Consider the following 21,209-nt stretch of genomic DNA (forward strand, 5'->3'; position numbering starts at 1 on the left):
ACTGGACCTCCGTCCGCAGTAGTAAATAGAGAGTTTTTCGAAGTAGTTAATTAACAGCTTCGGGTAGACACTGTGAAGCCCCGCCCCATAGGAGGAGCTAACACAGTTGGACCGAATTATGTGGTCGGTCGTTACCAAATAAACACTTAATCTTTTTAGAGGAGCTAAACACACACAAAGGGCCAATCAGAGGCCGTGGTTCCCGGAGCTCGGGGGGCGGGGCTGGGCAAGCGCCCTCCCACCTCCCAGCCTCCCGCCACCGCTGTCTGATCCTCGCGGGCTTCGGGCAGGCCCCGCCCTCCGATCAGACGCGGCTGGATAGAACGGCTCTCTCCCTGCCTTGGCTTCGGTTGCTGGGAGAGGGAGGGCGGCGGCGGGGGCGTGGCCTGAGGTGGGGCTCGCGGGCCCCAGAGAAAGGCAGAGAGGCGAGGGCGGGCTGGGCGGATTCGACGAGCGCCGCGGCGGTTGGCGAAGCGAGCCGGGCGCAGCCTCCCCGATGCGAAGAGCAGTCCCCGCTGACAGATCCTCTTCTTCCGGCCGCGCCACCCGGGAGGCGGATCCCCGGGGCCTGAGGAGGCTTCCTCGGCCCGAGCCTCCGTCCCTCCCTCTCCTGCGGGTCACCGGAGCGGCCTAGGAGAAGGAGAAGGAGGTCTACCGGGGGCGGCGGCGGGCAGAGAACGCGCTCCCCCTTTCCCAGCGGCGGCGGCGGGGGCAGGACAATGGAGGTGGCTGTGGAGAAGGCGGCGACGGCGGCCGCGGCCGCTTCGGCGGCGGCCGCCGGGGGGCCCTCGGCGGCGCCGAGCGGGGAGAACGAGGCCGAGAGTCGTCAGGGCCCTGACTCGGAGCGCGGAGGGGAGGCGGCCCGGCTCAACCTGTTGGACACTTGCGCCGTGTGCCACCAGAACATCCAGAGCCGGGCCCCCAAGCTGCTGCCTTGCCTGCACTCCTTCTGCCAGCGCTGCCTGCCCGCGCCCCAGCGCTACCTCATGCTGCCTGCGCCCATGCTGGGCTCTGCCGAAACCCCGCCGCCCGTCCCCGCCCCCGGCTCGCCGGTCAGCGGCTCCTCGCCGTTCGCTACCCAAGGTGAGAGGCGGGAGGGTGGGGTGGGGTGAGGAGGCCGGCGCCCCGGGGCGGCGCGGCGACCCGCTGTCACGTCGTCGCCGCCCGGGGTGCTCGGCGGGGGAGGGGCGAGGAGGGTCTATGCTGGCGACGGTGACATGCAGGGCTCGCGCGCTCTGCGGCGTCCGCGCGCCCCGCGAGCAACTTCCCCCGGCGCTGTGGACTTGGCCGAGCTGCTGCTCCCGCCCCCCCAGCCTCCTCCTCCGGGCTGCGTGGCCCGTGCAACCCGTACTTTTGAAAACCTCTGCGGGAGTGCGCTGTTGTCTATCTCCGGCCCTTTGCCGGCTGCATCTAGTTAACCGCTACCCTCTGCCTCCCCGCAGCTTTGTCCAGGTGATACTAATCATTTCGTCTGTACCCACGTTATTTGAGCTGGCGAGGGGAAGGGAGGGATGAAGATGAGGTGGTGGGGACTTTTATTTGGTTACATATCGGATTCTGGTTTTTTGTTTTGTCTTGCATGTTTTGGGTTATTTACCTTAATGAGCCATCAGTTCTCTCCGATGGGGACAAAGGAACTAAGAGACGGTGTTTTGTGGTGCTTCTCTTTGGGAGATTTTGTTTTGAGTCGGTAAATGGTAAAGACAAATAGAAAAAAGTGATTCGGAGTGCAGCATTTTCTTGGATTTTGTGGACAGCAGCTGGAAATGTTGAAGTTACTGTTCTTTGTGCTGTTTATTACCGTATAATGAGACTTTTGACAGGTAGGTCCCATTGCTAATGTTAACAGGTTTTGAAACACAAAGTTGAAGTAAGCACACTAAATTGTTTGTGGTAGAATAATTGAGGTTTTAAACGTTTACATGGCGAATATTTGAGCAACTCTGTTTAAAAAAGACAAAGTAACCGGAAATAATTCTGTTTTACATACACTGCCTTTTAAAAAGGGACTAGTTGATGTAGTTAGAGAAAAATTGCTAATTAAATAATTGAGCGAGGTCAAAGAACACATGAAATTGATGCTTTTAAATAGGTTGCAGTGTTAGACTCTTGATTTATTTATGTGTTAGGAACAGTGTCTAGTTGAGAGAGTTTTCCATGGGTCTGGCTGTTTGTGCAGAGCTTGCCAGGGGAGGTACTGACTGCCTGCTCTTTGTTTCTGTTTTTAAAGGATGTTTGTATAAGGAAAAACCTTGGATGGTAGAGACAGTGTCTACCATCAGAGCAAAGAGGAACCATGCATATGGTACAATAGTAACAGATCAGTGTCTCCCGGGGTAGAAGGCAGGCCTGCTTATTGCCCATCATAAAAGGTTAGGGTTCCCTAAACTTGGGCTTCCTCTCCTGCAACACAGCCCATTGCTTGCGTTGCTTAAGCAAGTGTCAACTGACCCTCTTCACCTTGCCAGGTGAAAACCGGGGCTCTGGGAACCAGTGCTAAAGTGCTGATGCTTTGGCTTATGTTATTACTGGAAGTAATAATAAATTGCCCTTTGTCTCTGATTCACCAGTCTCATGCCTTCTCCCAGCTTCCATGGTAAGCTAATACTTTGTTAGTTTGCAAGTACGGTAAAAATCTCAGATCCTTCACCCTAATTTGCTCTTGACATGGCCCACCTGTTGGAAAGTTAATTTTACTTCTTAATTTTTAGACACATTTAAGGGTTTCTTTTATTTATATTTTAAATGTTTAAAATGGACAGTAGCCAATTAGGATCTGAATTCTGCATAATTCTAGAATTAAAGATGTATTGTGTTCCAGGGCATGACATTTAGATCTGAATGAATGAGAACATGAGTAATAAAAGCTCTGATCCTCAATTCTGAGGCAAGTTTGCAATTATAAAGTTCTCAAACTGTTGCAGTCTCCAGATATTTTTTATCTTTGTGTTTGTATTGTAAGCCAGAGTTCAGAAAAGCTTTTAAATTGGAAGGTAATGTTTTCATTTTTTTTATACTGAGGAAGATGTTTTTTTACCAACGATACTTCTGCATATATCTCTAAAGAAAAAAAGTTAGGATTATCTTCAATAAATTAAAAATACGATGTTGAGTCTTAATAACTTGAATATTTTCTCCCTTCCTCTGTCCTTGCAGACTTATTCTAATATTAGCTGTAACAAAAGTTAATAGTTTATTTCAGAACCACAGTTAACCCTTAAGCAGCACAGTTTGAACTGCAAGCGTGCACTAATACACAGATTTTTTTCAATAGAAATACTAGAGTAGTACATGATTTGTCATGGGTTGAATCCAAGGATGCAGAACTGGGAGGGGGAAGGTCAACAGTAAGTTATATTCGAATTTTCAACTGCACAAGTGTCAGCACCCCTAACCCCCCAGCTTGTTCAAGGATCAACTGTAAATAAGGTTCATTATCTCTGTTCTTCTTCTCCTAATGAACTTGTGGGGACAGGCATCAAAGGTCAAACTACAGTCCTGTCAGGAGCTAACCCAGTAACAGATGGGGAACTAGAAGGCTTGGGTAAAATAATAGGAAATGGTGGGAGAGAAAGGAAGGGAGCAAACTCTACTTAGCTCCAGCAGGTTGTCTTGTGATAGAGCAGGGCCAGGCTTGGAGGATCTTTAATTTTTAATGAGAAGTCTGAGGTCTGGAGGAATGTAACATTTCTCTAGTATTAGATATTGGCAAGTAATTAACACATACTCAGTGTGGACCCTTTCTGTAGGCCAAACAAAACTAGTTTTGTTGAGGCCATATGTGTTACAGTTACACTCAGATTTAGATCTAGTCAAAGCTATGGTTTTTCCAGTAGTCATGTGTGGATGTGAGAGTTGGACTATAAAGAAAGCATAAAGATTTAGATAGGGGTTTTCAAATTTTCACTTTACTAGAATCACCTGATATGCTTGTTGCAAATAAGTTTTCTAGACCTCTTACCCCAGAGAGCTCAGTATGTCATAGCTTTATTTCAGAGTTCTAGATAATCATAAACCCAAGTGGTTGGGTTTTATTTTGTTTTTGTGTGGTGTGTGTGTGTGTGTGTGTGTGTGTGTGTGTGTGTGTTTTAGTTCAAGCTGTATTATTCTAAAGTACAGTTGCTCAAAGAGGATTCGTTAGAAAATGAAGACCAAATTCAAAAGTGTAGTGTTCTCAACACCATCAAACCTAGTTTCTCTTTCTGTTAAGTGCTTTTTGGTGCTCCTTTTGTTATCCTAAATGAACTTTATAGAAAGTGTTTTCTAACTTTTTTTTTTTTTTTTTTTACAAAAATCGACATAATGGTTTGATTGTTGTAAAGAAGAAACAAAGCTAATTTGTAACAACAAAGATACAGTTTTTGTAAATGCTTAGACACATTTCATGTTTGGTCAGCAAGCCCATATTGAGAACATTGTTTCAATTTTGTATGGCTACCAGTTAGAAAATGAGTGACCACAAGACTTTTATTTTCTTAGTATGCAGTAATGTCCAGGAAAGGGGGAAGAGCTTGGAAAATATTTTCTTTAGATACATTATGGTACATGAAGTCAGGAGACAAACTGATCTTAAATGTTATAATGTTGTGAAATGTTACAGTGTTATGCAATATTTTATAGTGTGGATATTACTGTTCAGCCAAAGAGTAGCAGGCTCTAAGAGCTATTTTTAAAGAAGACTGAGCACACTTTTGAAAGGGGTCACTTTAGTTGTCAAAGGGAGAGTAAAATATGAGTCCATCAGTTCTCTTTATTAACTGGCAGTCTGTAACACTTAACCATCAATTCTGGGAGCTGATTTTTTTGTGAAATTTGCTCTGAAATATTTTATAATAATGTTCTTTAACAATATTGAAAGTGGCATTTAAAATTTTTCATTTCCAATTGTTGCTTACACATTGAAATACAATTGACTTTTGTATGTTGATAATATCCCATTCTCTTGCTAAATTCAATTAAATCTAGTAGTTTTTTGTAGATTCCTTAGGACAACATAGACTATCACGTTGGTTGCAGGTAGTTTTACTTATTTCTTTTCATTTTTTTATAATTTATGACATTTTCTTCTCTTACACTAGCTAGGACTTCCAGTACCATATTGAAGAGAAGTTTAGTTCATTTCAGTATTAAATGAGAGATGACATTCTTTTTCTTATTCCTGATCTTAGGGATAAAACATTAAATTGGCCACTGTAACAGCGGGGGATGGAGAGGGTTGGATGAATTGAAACATATGCAGTAGCATTGAAATATACAATCTACCATACATAAAACAGCTGGTGGGAAGTTGCTGTATAACACAGGGAGCTCAACCCCATGCTCTTTGACAATCTAGAGAAGTGGAATGGAGGTTCAAGAGGGAGTGGGCATATATATACTTATGGCTGATTCACATTATTGTATGGCAGAATCTAACACAACATTGTAAAGCAATTATCCTCCAATTTAAAAAAAAATTAAGTTGCTCACCATTAATATGTTAGCTTCTTTGTTTTTTATAATTGCCCATTATAAAAAACATTAATAGGTTTCCTTCTATTTCAAATGTCTTCAGGGTTTTTACCATGAATGAATGATTAATTTGGTCAAATGCATTTTCTATATTTATTAAAATGGTTATGTGGTGGATTTTGTTTTGTTTTTTTTCCTGTTCTGTGGTGACTTACATTGATTTTCATATGTTAAACCAGTCTTGAATTCTTGGTCACAGTGTGTTGTTCTTTCTGTGCATTTCTAGATTTGACTTGCTGATACTTTAAAGATTTTTTTTTTTCTTATATTCATGAGGAACATATGATTATCTTCTGTTCTTACCTAATTTTGGCATCAAGGTAATACCTCAAAATATAGTATAAGGTGTTGCCTCCATCTCTGTTTTCTGAAAGAGTTTTTGTATTACTGTTAATGCCTTCTTGAATATTTGACAGAATTCACTAGTGAATCCACATGGGCTTGGAGTTTTCTTTATGGGGATGATTTTGATTAGGAATTCAGTGTCTTTAATAGAAATAGGGCTATCAGATTTTTTCTATTTCTTCTTGAATCCATTTCAGTAAATTGTGTGAATAAAAGTATATGATTTTGCTAATTGGTACATTTATTGGCATGAGTTTGTTCGTAACATTCTTTTATCCTTTCAGTGTGTTCAGGAGCTGAATGATGTTTCAGCTTTTGACCAGTGGGTTGCCTAGAAGTGTGTTAAATTTGTAGATGTATGGGGGACTTTCTAGATAGCTTATTTCATTAGAATGAAAAAAAAAAAAAAATGCTCTGTAGGATTTAAATCTTTTGAAGTTTACAGTCAGCAAAAACAAGACCGGGAGCTGAGTGTGGCTCAGATCATGAACTCCTTATTACCAAATTCAGACTTAAATTGAAGAAAGTGGGGAAAACCACTAGACCATTCAGGTATGACCTAAATCAAATGCCTTATGATTATACAGTGGAAGTGAGAAATAGATTTAAGGGACTAGATCTGATAGAGTGCCTGATGAACTATGGATGGAGGTTCATGACATTGTATAGGAGACAGGGATCAAGACCATCCCCAAGGAAAAGAAAAGCAAAAAATCAAAATGGCTGTCTGAGGAGGCCTTACAAATAGCTGTGAAAAGAAGAGAAGCAAAAAGCAAAGGAGAAAAGGAAAGATATAAGCATCTGAATGCAGAGTTCCAAAGAATAGCAAGGAGAGAGAAGAAAGCCTTCCTCAGCGATCAATACAAAGAAATAGAGGAAAACAATAGAATGGGAAAGACTAGAGATCTCTTCAAGAAAATTAGAGATACCAAGGGACCATTTCATGCAAAGATGGGCTCATCCAGTAAAGGACAGAAATGGTATGGACCTAACAGAAGCAGAAGATATTAAGAAGAGATGGCAAGAATACACAGAAGAACTGTACAAAAAAGATCTTCACGACCCAGATAATCATGATGGTGTGATCTCTCGCCTAGAACCAGACATCCTGGAATGTGAAGTGAACTAGGCCTTAGAAAGGATCACTATGAACAAAGCTAGTGGAGGTGATGGAATTCCAGTTGAGCTATTTCAAATCCTGGAAGATGATGCTGTGAGAGTGCCGCACTCAATATGCCAGCAAATTTGGAAAACTCAGCAGTGGCCACAGGACTGGAAAAGGTCAGTTTTCATTCCAATCCCAAAGAAAGGCAATGCCAAAGAATTTCAAACTATACTGCACAATTGCACTCATCTCACATGCTAGTAAAGTAATGCTTAAAATTCTGCAAGCCAGGCTTCAGCAGTACATGAACCATGAACTTCCAGATGTTTAAGCTGGTTTTAGAAAAGGCAGAGGAACCAGAGATCAAATTGCCAACATCTGCTGGATCATGGAAAAAGCAAGAGAGTTCCAGAAAGACATCCATTTCTGCTTTATTGACTGTGCCAAAGCCTTTGACTGTGTGGATCACAATAAACTGGAAAATTCTGAAAGAGATGGGAATACCAGACCACCTGACCTGCCTTTTGAGAAACCTATATGCAGATCAGGAAGCAACAGTTAGAACTAGACATAGAACAACAGACTGGTTCCAAATAGGAAAAGGAGGCCGTCAAGGCTTTTTTTTTTTGTCACCCTGCTTATTTAACTTATATGCAGAGTACATCATGAGAAACACTGGGCTGGAGGAAGCACAAGCTGGAATCAAGATTGCCTGGAGAAATATCAATAACCTCAGATATGCAGATGATACCACTCTTATGGCAGAAAGGAACTAAAAAGCCTGTTGATGAAAGTGAAAAAGGAGAGTTAAAAAGTTGGCTTAAAGGTCAACATTCAGAACACTAAAACCATGGCATCTGGTCCCATCACTTCATGGGAAATAGACGAGGAAACAGTGGAAACAGTTAGACTTTATTTTTGGGGGCCCCAAAATCACTGCAGATGGTGATTGCAGCCATGAAATTAAAAGACACTTAGTCCTTGGAAGCAAAGTTATGACCAACCTTGATAGCATATTGAAAAGCAGAGATATTACTTTCCCAACAATGGTCCGTCTAGTCAAGGCTATGGTTTTTCCAGTGGTCCTGTATGTATGTGAGTGTTGGACTGTGAAAAAAGCTGAGCGCCGAAGAATTGATGCTTTTCAACTGTGGTGTTGGAGAAGACTCTTGAGAGTCCCTTGGACTGCAAGGAGATCCAACCAGTCCATTCTAAAGGAGATCAGTCCTCCAGTACTTTGGCCAGAAACTCCAGTACTTTGGCCACCTCATGCAAAGTTGACTCATTGGAAAAGACCCTGATGCTGGGAGGGATTGGGGGCAGGAGGAGAAGGGGACGACAGAGGATGAGATGGCTGGATGGCATCACCAACTCGATGGACATGAGTTTGAGTGAACTCTGGGAGTTGGTGATGGACAGGGAGGCCTGGCGTGCTGTGATTTATGGGGTTGCAAAGAGTCGGATACGACTGAGCAACTGAACTGAGACATTTTATGTCCTAGTGTATCATCTGTTTTGATGAATGTGCAGTTAAAGAATTAAATTCTCCATTTGCTGAGAGTAGTGTTCTGTAAATGTTAATTAGGTCAAATTGGTTGATAGTGTAAAAATATGTTATTTTTTTTTGTTTTTTTGTCAGGTTTTTGTTTTTGTTTTTCTGCTTGTTCTATCAGTTATGGAAAAATGTTAAAATCTTCAATCATGATTGCTGATTTATCACTTAATTCCTTTTTTCTAGTTAGTTTCTGTTACAGGTATTTAGAAGTGTTGTCTTACTGATGGATTCCCTGCCCTAACAATACGAAATGCTCTTCTTTATTTTTCATACTCTTTCATGATGCCTGTTGTTGTTTAGTTGCTCAGTCATGTCATTCTTTGTGACTGCACGGACTGCACACACCAGGCTTCCTTGTCCGTCCCATCTCCCAGAACTTGCTCAAAGTCATATCCATCGAGTTGGTGATGCCATCCAACCATCTCATCCTCTGTCGTCTCCTTCTCCTCCTGCCCTCAATCTTTCCCAGCATCAGGGCCTTTTCTAATGAGTCAGCTCTTCATTTCAGGTGGCCAAAATACTGGAGCTTCAGCTTCAGCATCAGTCGTCCTTCCAATGAAAATTCAGGGTTGATTTCCCTTAGGATTGACTAGTTTGACCTCTTTGCAGTACATGGAACTCTCAAGAGTCTTCTCCAACAGTACAGTTGAAAAGCATCAGTTCTTCAGCGCTCAGCTTTCTTTACCGACAATTCTCACATCCATACATGAATACTGGAAAAGCCATAGTTTTGACTAAACGGACCTTTGTCGGCAAAGTGATGTCTCTGCTTTTTAATACGCTGTCTAGGTTTGTCATAGCTTTTCTTCCAAGGAGCAAGCATTCTTTTAATTTCATGACTGCAGTCACCATCTGCAGTGATTTTGGAGTCCAAGAAAATCAAGTCTATTACTGTTTCCACTGTTTCCCCATCTATTTGCCATGAAGTGATGGGACCGGATGCCATGATCTTAGTTTTCTGAATGTTGAGCTTTAAGCCAACATTTTCACTCTCCTCTTTCACTTTCCTCAAGAGGCTCTTTAGTTCTTCTTCACTTTCTGCCATAAGGGTGGTGTCATCTGCATATCTGAGGTTATTGATATTTCTCCCTGCAATCTTGATTCCATCTTGTGCTTCATCCAGTCCAGCATTTCACATGATGTACTCTGCATAGAAGTTAAATAAGCAAGGTGACAATATACAGCCTTGATGTACTCCTGTTATCTTATTATAGCTATCAGTTTTCTTATCTTTGTGTTTAAATTGTGTATTTTTTTCATCCTTTTTTAACATTTATATTCTCTTATAAATGATTGTGTCTTGCTTTTAATCCAAGTTGTAAAATTTTACTTTTAATTGTTTAATGTATTTACATTTTAAGTTGTTATTATTATGATCCAGTTTAAGATGGCCATCTTTCTCTTCATTTTCTCTATTCCCTGTGAGCCTCTAGTATATATTCTCCTCTCTCAATCCCTTAGGAGCTGCTCTCTGGTAAACTTCTGTAAGTCTCACCCTGCACATGCATGGTAGCCTTCAGCCAAAGATTCAGAGAAACCCTTCATAGACTGCCGGTACCCTTCCTCTGTGCAGTTGCCTTCTCTCGAGTGCTTACCTATTTCACCACCCAAATTTTCCTCAGGATTCTAATCTGTGTCCTCCTTAGGCTCTAGTTCCCTGCACCACAGCCAGAATATAGTTCCCAGGTGGTAGAGAATCAAGATATTATAGGGGCTCACTTCCTGAGTTTTCCCTTTTTCAGGCATCACTGGCATCCATTTCTGTTGTTCAGTGCCAGAAAACAGTGAACTTCGTATGTATTCTTCCCAGTTACACATAGTTGTTCATGTCAGACAAGCTTGTCCTGCTATTAGTTACTCTGTCCCGATTAAAAGTGGATGTCAGAAGACCATTTTTTAATCACATTGCTTTTTTCCCCCTCTACTCAAATGTGGTAATCAGCAAACTTTGGTCCTTAGATCGCCAGACTTTTCCCTTTAATTCGAAGACTGCACCAGTTTAAACTGTCACATAGATGCACACATCTCTTGTATCTTCCTATAACCTTGATCCCTTTCTCAAATTTTACTTGTGTGTTTTCAAGTATATACTAGACCAGTAGTCTCTAAAATGGAATGTGTGCCATATTACGAAATAAAATACCTACTGAGGAGAGAGAAAACATTAGAACTTATTTGCATAAATTTAATTTGGAAGTACTTGGTTGTATAGATTGTTGTGGTCTCATGAATAAGCATGCCATGGTTGGCTTATTGGTACTTGGCTGCGTTGCACATACCATATCCTGCAAAGAAGTCAGGGTTGCTGCAAGCCCAAAAGGTACCTTTGTGTGAGTTAGCAATAAGGCTTTTCTAGGCATATGTTGCACCTGGGGGATACATGGCTTAGCAAGTGGTATGTCTATAATCGTCATTTGCCCTTTTAAATTAGGCAGTCCCTGGTGCTGTATCTGAATCTTCCCTTGTCTACCCACCAAATTTAGTTCTGCTTAGAGCCCTGCAAGATTGAGACTTAGATTGAGACCTGGGAATCTTTCATAAAAGCAAAAGACAAAAACAAAACTATACACAGCTGTCTTAGAGGTGATGAGATTTCTCTACTGCAGACCCTACTGTGGTTTTTTTTTTTCTCCTGCAAATTGTAACACAATTTACATGTGCTCGGATAAGTTTATGGACTTAAACTGTCAAAGATTGAAGGTCATGGTAGGCCATTACCAGGATCCTGGTGTACAACCCTCTAATCTCCATTCCTAGGGAAGTTCCATATGGATATGGAACTACTCAAAGTCCCGTGGTCTCCAGAGTCTTAAAAGTCCCTAAATTTTAAGATGTAGGGCACATGTGCCATAGCTATAAAAAGTGATTCTAAGGTCAATTCATCTTTGAAAAATGAGGCAAGAATATACAGTGGAGAAGTCTCCTCAATAGGTAATGCTGGAAAAACTGGACAACTACATGTAAATGAATCAGATTAGAACATTCTCTGACTCCGTATACAAAAATAAACACAAAATGGATTGAAGACCTACATATAAGGCTGGATACTGTAAAACTCCTAAAGGAAAACATTAGGAAGAACACTATTTGACATAAGTCATAGCAGTATTTTTTGCATGTCTTCTAGAGTAATGGGAATAAAACAAAAATAAGCAAATGGGACCTAATTAAACTTAAAATATTTTGCACAGTAAAGGAAACCATAAACAAGCAAACTAGTAACCTAAGGAATGGGGTAAAATATTTGCAAACAATGTGATTGACAAGGGATTAATTTCTAGAATACATAAGCAGCTCATATAGCTCAATAAAAAAAAATAAAAAACTCAAAAATGGGCAGAAGACCTAAAGACATTTCTCCAAAGAAGACATCCAGGTGGCCAACAAGTACATGGAAAGATGCTCAACATGGCTAAATATCAGAGAAATGCAAATAACAATCACAATGAGGTATCACTTAATGCTGAATGGCCATCATCAAAGAGTCTACAAATAATAAATGCTGGAGAGGATATAGTAAAAAGGGAACCCTCTTTCTCTGGTGGGGAGAATGTAAATTGGTGTAGCCACTGTGGAGAAGAATATGGAGGTTCCATAAACTAAAAATAGAAATACCATATAATCCTACACCTATATTTGGAAAAGGTGAAAACTCTGTAATTTGAAAAGATACATGCACTCCAGTGTTCATGGCAGCACTGTTTACGTTAGCCAAGACATGGGAGCAACCTAAGTGTCCATTGACAGAGGACTGGATAAAGAAGATGTGAATGGAATGGAATATTAGTTCAGTTCAGTCACTCAGTCATGTCCGACTCTTTGTGACCCCATGGACTGCAGCAGGCCAGACTTCCCTGTCCTTCACCAACTCCTGGAGCTTACTCAAGCTCATGTCCATCAAGTCAGTGATGCCATCCAACCATCTCATCCTCTGTCGTCCCCTTCTCCTCCCACTTTCGATCTTTCCCAGCTTATTACTCACCACAAAAAAACAATGAAATAATGTCATTTGTAGCAACACGGATGGACCTTGAGGTTATACAAAGTAAGTCAGTCGGAGAAAGACAAATGCCATATATAATTTTTATGTGTAATCTTAAAAAAAAAAGGTAGATGAACTTATTTATAAAACAGAAATAGATTCACAGATATAGAACAAACTTACTGTTACCAAAGAGGTGAGAATGAGGGGGGATAAATCAGGAGTTTGGGATTTAACAGATACACACTACTATTTCTAAAATAGATAAACAACAAGGTTTTACGGTATAGAACAAGAACTATTCTTAATTTCTTATAATGATGATGATGGAAAGGAATCTGAAAAGGAATATATATATTTTTTTATATATATACACTCCAGTATTCTTGTCTGGGAAATCCCATGGACAGAGGAGTCTAGCAGGCTCTAGTCCATGGGGTCACAAAGAGTCGGACATGACTGAACAACTAACACTTTCATATATATATATATGTATATAAAAAACACTGAATCACTTTGGTGTATTCCTGAAACTAACACAATGTTGTAAATCAACTATACTTCGTTCAATTACAAGATGATAAATTCTTTAAAAAAAAAAAAAGTGATCCCCAATTCCAATTAAAATTGTAGAGTTAGTTCCAGTTCAATCTATAATCAAGATTGGGTACTATTGACTTGCTTCTTCCCCAGTGACAGAAAGCTGAGCTCTGAGAAATCAGGACTGCTCATATTTGATGTTATCTTCACTGTTTTGTAGCGGGATAGATACTTGTTGTTCTTGACACCTGAATATGCAATCAGTGGTGAGTTAGCTGGCGAGGAGATCCACGTTGTGTACAAAGCTATAACCGTTACTGCCTGGTTGCTGCCTTATTTTGTGTTTAATTTTATCAGGTGTGTGGAGTTGATGGCATCGTGAGTTTTCCCACCATGCTTAAATTGTTTGAAATCTCATTTTTAGCTATCTTAAAGATAACATTAATTTTGCAAGTATAACATTAGAATAGCCGAACTGACACATTTTAGGTTCTTCATCAGTCTTATTAGGAAGTTAACAGTAGTGACTATCTAGGTCTAACAAGAAGGGAACCTGAAAGTTTGAAAATTAATAAAAAGATTCTTTGAAATTGACGTTTATTATTTTAATGATGAACTACGCCTTAAGTGTATATTACATCTTGGACCATTAGTCCATAACGGTATGAAGCTTCCGTGATTAGCAATATATTTAAGAGTATTTCATTCTTTAAAAATATCTTATATTTTTGTGATTTATTATGTACAAGGTATAGTAGTTTTTGGAGAAGGCAATGGCACACCACTCCAGTACTCTTGCCTGGAAAATCCATGGACGGAGGAGCCTGGTAGTCTGCAGTACATGGGGTCGCAAAGAGTCGGACGTGACTGAGCGACTTCACTTTCACTTTTCTCTTTCATGCATTGGAGAAGGAGATGGCAATCCACTCCAGTATTCTTGCCTGGAGAATCCCAGGGACAGCAGAGCCTGGTGGGCTGCCGTCTATGGGATCACACAGAGTCGGACACGACTGAAGTGACTTAGCAGCAGCAGCAGCATAGTAGTTTTTAGCATATATACATAATAAATATGTAGGGTGCTTATTCAAATATTTGTGTTTAAAACAATGCACGAACATGACTATTAGCTGAATTATCTCAATGTTTTTGCATGTTTATCTAGTCTTTAAAAACATTTTTCACATTCTCTTTAAAGTTGCAGAACAATCCTATCCCTCAAAGAATTTGTTTTGATTTCCTTTAATAAAAATAGTTCATAGGTATTCATATTATGGTACAACAAAATTTAAAAGAAGTTCTTAAATAGTATTCAATCAGTTAGTTCAGTTGATCAGTCGTGTCCAACTCTTTGCGACCCCATGAAATGCAGCATGCCAGCCCTCCCTGTCCATCACCAACTCCCAGAGTTCACCCAGACTCACGTCCATCGGGTCAGTGATGCCGTCCAGCCATCTCGTCCTCTGTCGTCCCCTTCTCCTCCTGCCCCCAATCCCTCCCAGCATCAGAGTCTTTGCCAGTGAGTCAGCTCTTCGCATGAGGTGGCCAAAGTACTGGAGTTTCAGCTTTAGCATCATTCCTTCCAAAGAAATCCCAGGGCTGATCTCCTTCAGAATGGACTGGTTGGATCTCCTTGCAGTCCAAGAGTCTTCTCCAATACCACAGTTCAAAAGCATCAATTCTTCGGCACTCAGCTCTCTTCACAGTCCAACTCTCACATCCATACATGACCACAGGGAAAACCATAGCCTTGACTAGACGGACCTTTGTTGGCAAAGTAATGTCTCTGCTTTTGAATATGCTATCTAGGTTGGTCGTAACTTTCCTTCCAAGGAGTAAGCGTCTTTTAATTTCATGGCTGCAGTCACCATCTGCAGTGATTTTGGAGCCCCCCAAAATAAAGTCTGACACTGTTTCCACTATTTCCCCATCTATTTGCCATGAAGTGATGGGACTGCATGCCATAATGTTAGTTTTCTGAATGTTGAGCTTTAAGCCAGCTTTTTCACTCCACTTTCACTTTCATCAAGAGGCTTTTTGGTTCCTCTGCACTTTCTGCCATAAGGGTGGTGTCATCTGCATATCTGAGGTTATTGATATTTCTCCTGGCAATCTTGATTCCAGCTTGTGTTTCTTCCAGTCCAGCATTTCTCATGATGTACTCTGCATATAAGTTAAATAAGCAGGGTGACAATATACAGCCTTGACGTACTCCTTTTTAATACTTAATTCTTAATAGGAGTTCTTAATAGAAATTCTTAAATACAAGTCATAATTACCAGAATATTTATTTTGATATTGAATGGATAAGCTCCCTGTGATCTCTTAACTATATATCCTCATCACTAAGCTTAGCCAGGAAGAGAGCCTAAAGCACTTGATATTTTTAGTGTCTGTCTCTATACTGATGTATGTTGATTTATATTTCTTCCTCTCATCAAACTTCTAGACTGGTCCTGTCGTTCAAGTTCTCGTCCCACTTCCCTGACCCTTCCTTGTTGATCTGCTTGCTGTCTTCTGTTTCTTCTTCTGCTCTTAGAAAATAGAGTGTGGAGTACACCTAGGATCAGCCTTTAGGAATTCTTATGGCTAACAACTACTGGGCTTCCCTTGTGGCTCCGCTGGTAAACAGTCTGCCTGCAATGCGGGAGACCTGGGTTCCATCCCTGGGTTGGAAAGATCCCCTGAAGAAGGGAAAGGCTATCCACTCCAATATCTGGCTCAGATCATAAACTCCTTATTCCCAAATTCAGATTTAAATTGAAGAAAGTAGGGACAACCACTGGACCATTCAGGTATGACCTAAATCAAATCCCTTATGATTATACAGGTGAAGTGAGAAATAGATTTAAGGGACTAGATCTGATAGAGTGCCTGAAGAACTATGGACAGAGGTTCGTGACATTGCACAGGACACCGGGATCAAGAACATCCCCAAGGAAAAGCAAAGCAAAAAATCAAAATGGCTGTCTGAGGAGGCCTTACAAATAGCTGTGAAAAGAAGAGAAAAGGAAAGATACACCCATTTGAATGCAGAGTTCCAAATAATAATAAGGAGAGAGAAGAAAGCCTTCCTCAGTGATCACTGCAAAGAAATAGAGGAAAACAATAGAATGGGAAAGACTAGATCTCTTCAAGAAAATTAGAGATACCAAGGGACCATTTCATGCAAAGATGGGCCCAATAAAGGACAGAGATGGTATGGACCTAACAGAAGCAGAAGATACTAAGAAGAGGTGGCAAGAATACACAGAAGAACTGTACAAAAAAGATCTTCATGACCAAGATAATCACAATGGTGTGATCACTCAGCTAGGGCCAGACATCCTGGAATGCGAACTCAAGTGGGCCTTAGAAAGCATCACTACGGACAAAGCTACTGGAGGTGATGGAATTCCAATTGAGCTATTTCAAGTCCTAAAAGATGATGCTGTGAAAGTGCTGCACTCAATATGCCAGCAAATTTGGAAAACTCAGCAGTGGCCACAGGACTGGAAAAGGTCAGGTTTCATTCCAATCCCAAAGAAAGGCAATGCCAAAGAATGCTCAAACTACCTCACAATTGTACTCATCTCACACGCTAGTAAAGTAATGCTCAAAATTTTCCAAGCCAGGCTTCAGCAATACATGAACCGTGAACTTCCAGATGTTCAGGCTGGTTTTAGAAAAGGCAAAGGAACCAGAGATCAAACTGCCAACATTTGCTGGATCATCAAAAAAGCAAGAGAGTTCCAGAAACACATCTATTTCTGCTTTATTGACTATGCCAAAGCCTTTGACTGTGTGGATCACAATAAACTGTAGACAATTCTGAAAGAGATGGGACTACCAGACCACCTGACCTGCCTCTTGAGAAACCTGTATGCATGTCAGGAAGCAACAGTTAGAACTGGACATGGAACAACAGACTGGTTCCACATAGGAAAAGGAGGCCGTCAAGGATGTATATTGTCACCCTGCTTATTTAACTTATATGCAGAGTACATCATGAGAAATGCTGGGCTAGAAGAAGCACAAGCTGGAATCAAGATGGCTGGGAGAAATATCAATAACCTCATATATGCAGATGATACCACCCTTATGGCAGAAAGTGAAGAACTAAAGAGCCTCTTGATAAAAGTGAAAGAGGAGAGTGAAAAAGTTGGCTTAAAGCTCAACATTCAGAAAAGATCACGGCATCCAGTCCTATCACTTAATGGCAAATAGATGGTGAAACAGTGGCTGACTTTATTTTGGGGGGCTCCAAAATCACTGCAGATGGTGACTGAAGCCATGAAATTAAAAGATGCTTGCTCCTTGGAAGAAAAGTTATGACCAATCTAGACAGCATATTAAAAAGCAGAGACATTCTTTGCCAAAAAAGATCCATCTAGTCACAGCAATGGTTTTTCCAGTAATCATTTATGGATGTGAGAGTTGGACAGTAAAGAAAGCTGAGTACCAAAGAGTTGGTGCTTTTGAATTGTGGTGTTGGAGCAAACTCTTGAGAGTCCCTTGGACTGCAAGCAGATCCAACCATTTCATCCTAAAGGAGATCAGTCCAGAGTATTCACTGGAAAGACTGATGTTGAAGCTGAAACTCCAATACTTTGGCCACCAGGTGGCCAATACTTCGGCCACCTGACTCATTTGAAAAGACTGATGCTGGGAAAGACTGAGGGCAGGAAGAGAAGGGGATGACAGAGGATGAGATGGTTGGATGGCATCACTGACTCAATGGACATTAGTTTGGGTAAATTCCCGTAGTTGGTGATGGACAGGGAGGCCTGGCGTGCTGCGGTCCATGGAGTCGTAAAGAGTTGGTAATGACCAAGCGACTGAACTGAACAACTACTAGATAAGGATGAACCTGCAAAGGAGACAGACAAGAAGTAGGAGAAAACCAGAAAAATGTAGCATCATCAAAGTGAAAGAAAGAAAGCATTAACAAAGGCAGCAGTGGTTCATATTGGCAAGCTGCTGCAAGGGCTAGTAAGACAGGCCAAGAGGATTTTAGGGTTAGAAATGTGGAGGTCTTGCAAAAGTATGTTTTGGTAGAGAGGTAAAGGGAAAACCATGTTAGAGTGAGTAGGAGGTAAAGAGACATAGATGGAAAATTTACCAACTTTGTAAAAAGAACAAAGTTTACTTCTGGGTGAGAGAGGAAAGGGATAAGGCAATTCCTGGGAAGAAAAAAGGAATTGAGGAATATTTTTTCTTTTTGTAAGTCGGAAAGACTTAAACATGTTTGTTTATTGTTTATACAATATTTAAAGGTTACTCTCCATTTTACAGTTATTACAAAATACTAGCTATAGTTCCTGTGTTGTGCAATACTATCTTATACCCAGCATTTGTACCTCCTCCCCCTTATCCTTATATTGACACACACACACACACACACACACTGGTAACCCTAGTTTGTTCTTTGTATCTGTACTGGCTATAGTTCCTGTTTTGTGCAGTACTATCTTATACCCAGCAGTTTGTACCTCCTCCCCCTTATCCTTATATTGACACCTACACACACACACACACACACACACACACACACACACACACACACGTAACCCTAGTTTGTTCTTTGTGAACCTGCTTCTTTTTTGTTTTCTGCACTAGTTTATTGTATTTTTTTAGATTCCACATAGGTAAGTGATATCATGCAGTATTTGTCTTTCTCTGACTTACTTCACTTAGCCTAACGCCTTCCAAGTCCATCCATGGTGGTGCAAATGACAGAATTTTGTTTTTTTTTATGGCTGAGTAGTTTTCCTGTGTGTGTGTGTACACACATACATCGTCTTTATCCAGCTATCTGTTGATGGACACTTAGGTTGCTTCTGTATCTTGGCAATTATAAATAATGCTTCTGTGAACATTGGAGTGCATATATCTTTTTTGAATTAGCATTTTTGTTCTTTTCAGATACATACTAGGAGTGGGATTGCTGGGTCATATTGTAGATCTATTTTGGGATCCACTCAAGTGAGCTACTGAACATACAAAAGAAGAGATCTGTGACTGTGTGAGGCATCTGAGAAGGTAGAGTAGAATTGATCCAAGGCATAGGTGGAGACATTGGTGACTAGATAGGAGAAGATACATTTTCTTTATCGTGAACAGGAGAGAAGGCAAGAAAAGGCATAAATATAGAAGGTTTCTCTGTGTGTCCTCAAAGTGGATGGTGTTTCCTAGTAAAATGTATTATGATTACAGATCATGTTTGCTGCTAAAGATCAAAATTATAGGGATACTGAAACTGGTTCTCATGTGATGTAGCCACAGAGTGTAGTCCGTACCTGAGTTCACAGCTCTTGTAAGGAAAAAAAATTCCTTTACTGAGTTGAGGAGATAATAGAGACCACTTGAGACTTGCAGCAAGGAAGTTTTTTGAAAAGGAGCAGAGACTTCTGACATAGATATCAGAAGCGGGTAGAGAGAGTACCCACTTTGTTAATTTGAGCAGAACATTATATACTCTTCAGTTGGCTGCTAAAAATAAAAAGAATACCTCAAGGTTGTAAAAGTTCCACCAGACCCTTTCCCAAGGCATACATCCTGAGATAACTTCAGTACAAAAGATTAGCCTGTTTACAACTCATACATAGGAAACTTCTCTTATAAATATAGGAAAACAACATAATATGAGTTATGGAATCTACTGTGGTTTTACACCTTTCTAAGATGTTATATAAGAAAAAAAGACAACAACTCTCTGAATAACAGATCTAAAGAAATGGAGATAGCATTGTACCTTAGTCTTAAAGTAGAGACATAATGAAACCTATTTCTACAAATAAAACAGAATGTTATGTAAAAAAACCAGAATTACAAAATTTAGAAATGAGATGTCTGTGATACAGAAGTCATGAAAAGAAAAACTGGGAGTTAAGGAATAAAATTAGAAGTATTTCAGAAATTAAAACAGAAAGTTCTTGAATAGACACTCTTGTCCTTGTGCTCAGTCCCACAATTGAGTCTGACTCTTTGTGAATACATGGACTGTAGCGCACCAGGCTCCTCTGTCCGTGGAATTCTCCAGGCAAGAATACTGGAGTGGGTTGCCATTTCCTCCCCAGGGGATCCTCCCTACCCAGGGATCAAACCCACGTCTCCTGCATCTCCTTCATGGGCAGATGAATTCTTTACCAGTGAGCCACTTGGGAAGCCAAGACACTCTAGAAACTACCATAAAAGAAGTAAAGGGTAGAAAAAGATGAAAACAAATCAAACAAGTAGAGAATGAAATCAAAGAAATTCATAGAGAAAAAGACAAGAAGATCTTCTATTCTCATACCAATAAATATATGAACATTTATAATTGTTCAGTTGCTGAGTCATATCCAGCTCTTTGCAACCCCATGGACCACAGGTTTCCCTGTACCTGAAGAGTACTAAAATAAAGGAACAGGAAAAAAAAAAATTACATTCCAAGAAAATGTCATTGAAAGTATGATAAACATCTACATTGAAAGGGCTTACCATGTACCCACAGCCACCACTGAAACATGTTCCAGGGTTTTAAAGAAAACATTTTGGACATCTATACAAAAAGACTACATCACTTAATAAATGCAAAGAGTGTCAGATTATCATTGGACTCCAACATCAACATTAGAGTCCAGAAGACTGTAAAGATTTTGAGATTTTCACAGGAAGAAAAGGTGAGAAAAACGATATCCAAGATGACTCAGAGTTAAAGAAATCTGCCTGCCAATGTAGAGACTATATCCAACCAACTGATTTTCAAGCATAAAGGCTACGTGTAAGAACTTAGCGAGTATTGTCCTTACATCCCTTTACTAAAGATACCAGATTTTGCTGTGTTTTCTTTATTTCTCATGTCAGTATCAGTTCAGTCCAGTTGGTCAGTCATGTCCAACTCTTTGCAACCCCATGGACTGCAGCACACCAGGCTTCCCTGTCCATCACCAACTCCCGGAGCTTGCTCAAACTCATGCCCATTGAGTCAGTGATGCCATCCAATCATCTCATCCTCTGTCGTCCCCTTCTCCTCCTGCCTTCAATCTTTCCCGGCACCAGGGTCTTTTCAAAGGAGTCAGTTCTGACTCGGAAGCATTGGAGTTTGAGCTTCACCATCAGTCCTTCCAATGAACACCTAGGACTTATCTCCTTTAGGATGGACTGATTGGATCTCCTTGCAGTCCAAGGGACTCTCAAGAGTCTTCTCCAAC

At 40.7% G+C, this 21,209-nt stretch overlaps 1 protein-coding gene across 3 annotated transcripts in view; it reads left to right on the forward strand.

Annotated features, from left to right (window-relative positions):
• Window positions 1-423: 423 nt before the first annotated feature.
• The window catches only part of TRIM24 (tripartite motif containing 24), a 116,220-nt gene continuing 95,434 nt past the window's right edge, over window positions 424-21,209 (forward strand). For 2 of the 3 annotated variants that reach the window (XM_070788215.1, XM_070788216.1), the window contains exon 1: window positions 425-1,083. In XM_070788215.1, coding sequence (XP_070644316.1) covers window positions 720-1,083 — 364 coding nt within the window. In that variant the 5' untranslated portion in view covers window positions 425-719. Of the gene's footprint in view, window positions 1,084-21,209 lie in introns of all 3 variants that reach the window. The other variant, XM_070788218.1, reaches the window with a different exon arrangement.

This window comes from Bos indicus, chromosome 4 (genome assembly GCF_029378745.1).
Source record: "Bos indicus isolate NIAB-ARS_2022 breed Sahiwal x Tharparkar chromosome 4, NIAB-ARS_B.indTharparkar_mat_pri_1.0, whole genome shotgun sequence".
NCBI classification, from domain to species: Eukaryota; Metazoa; Chordata; class Mammalia; order Artiodactyla; family Bovidae; genus Bos; species Bos indicus.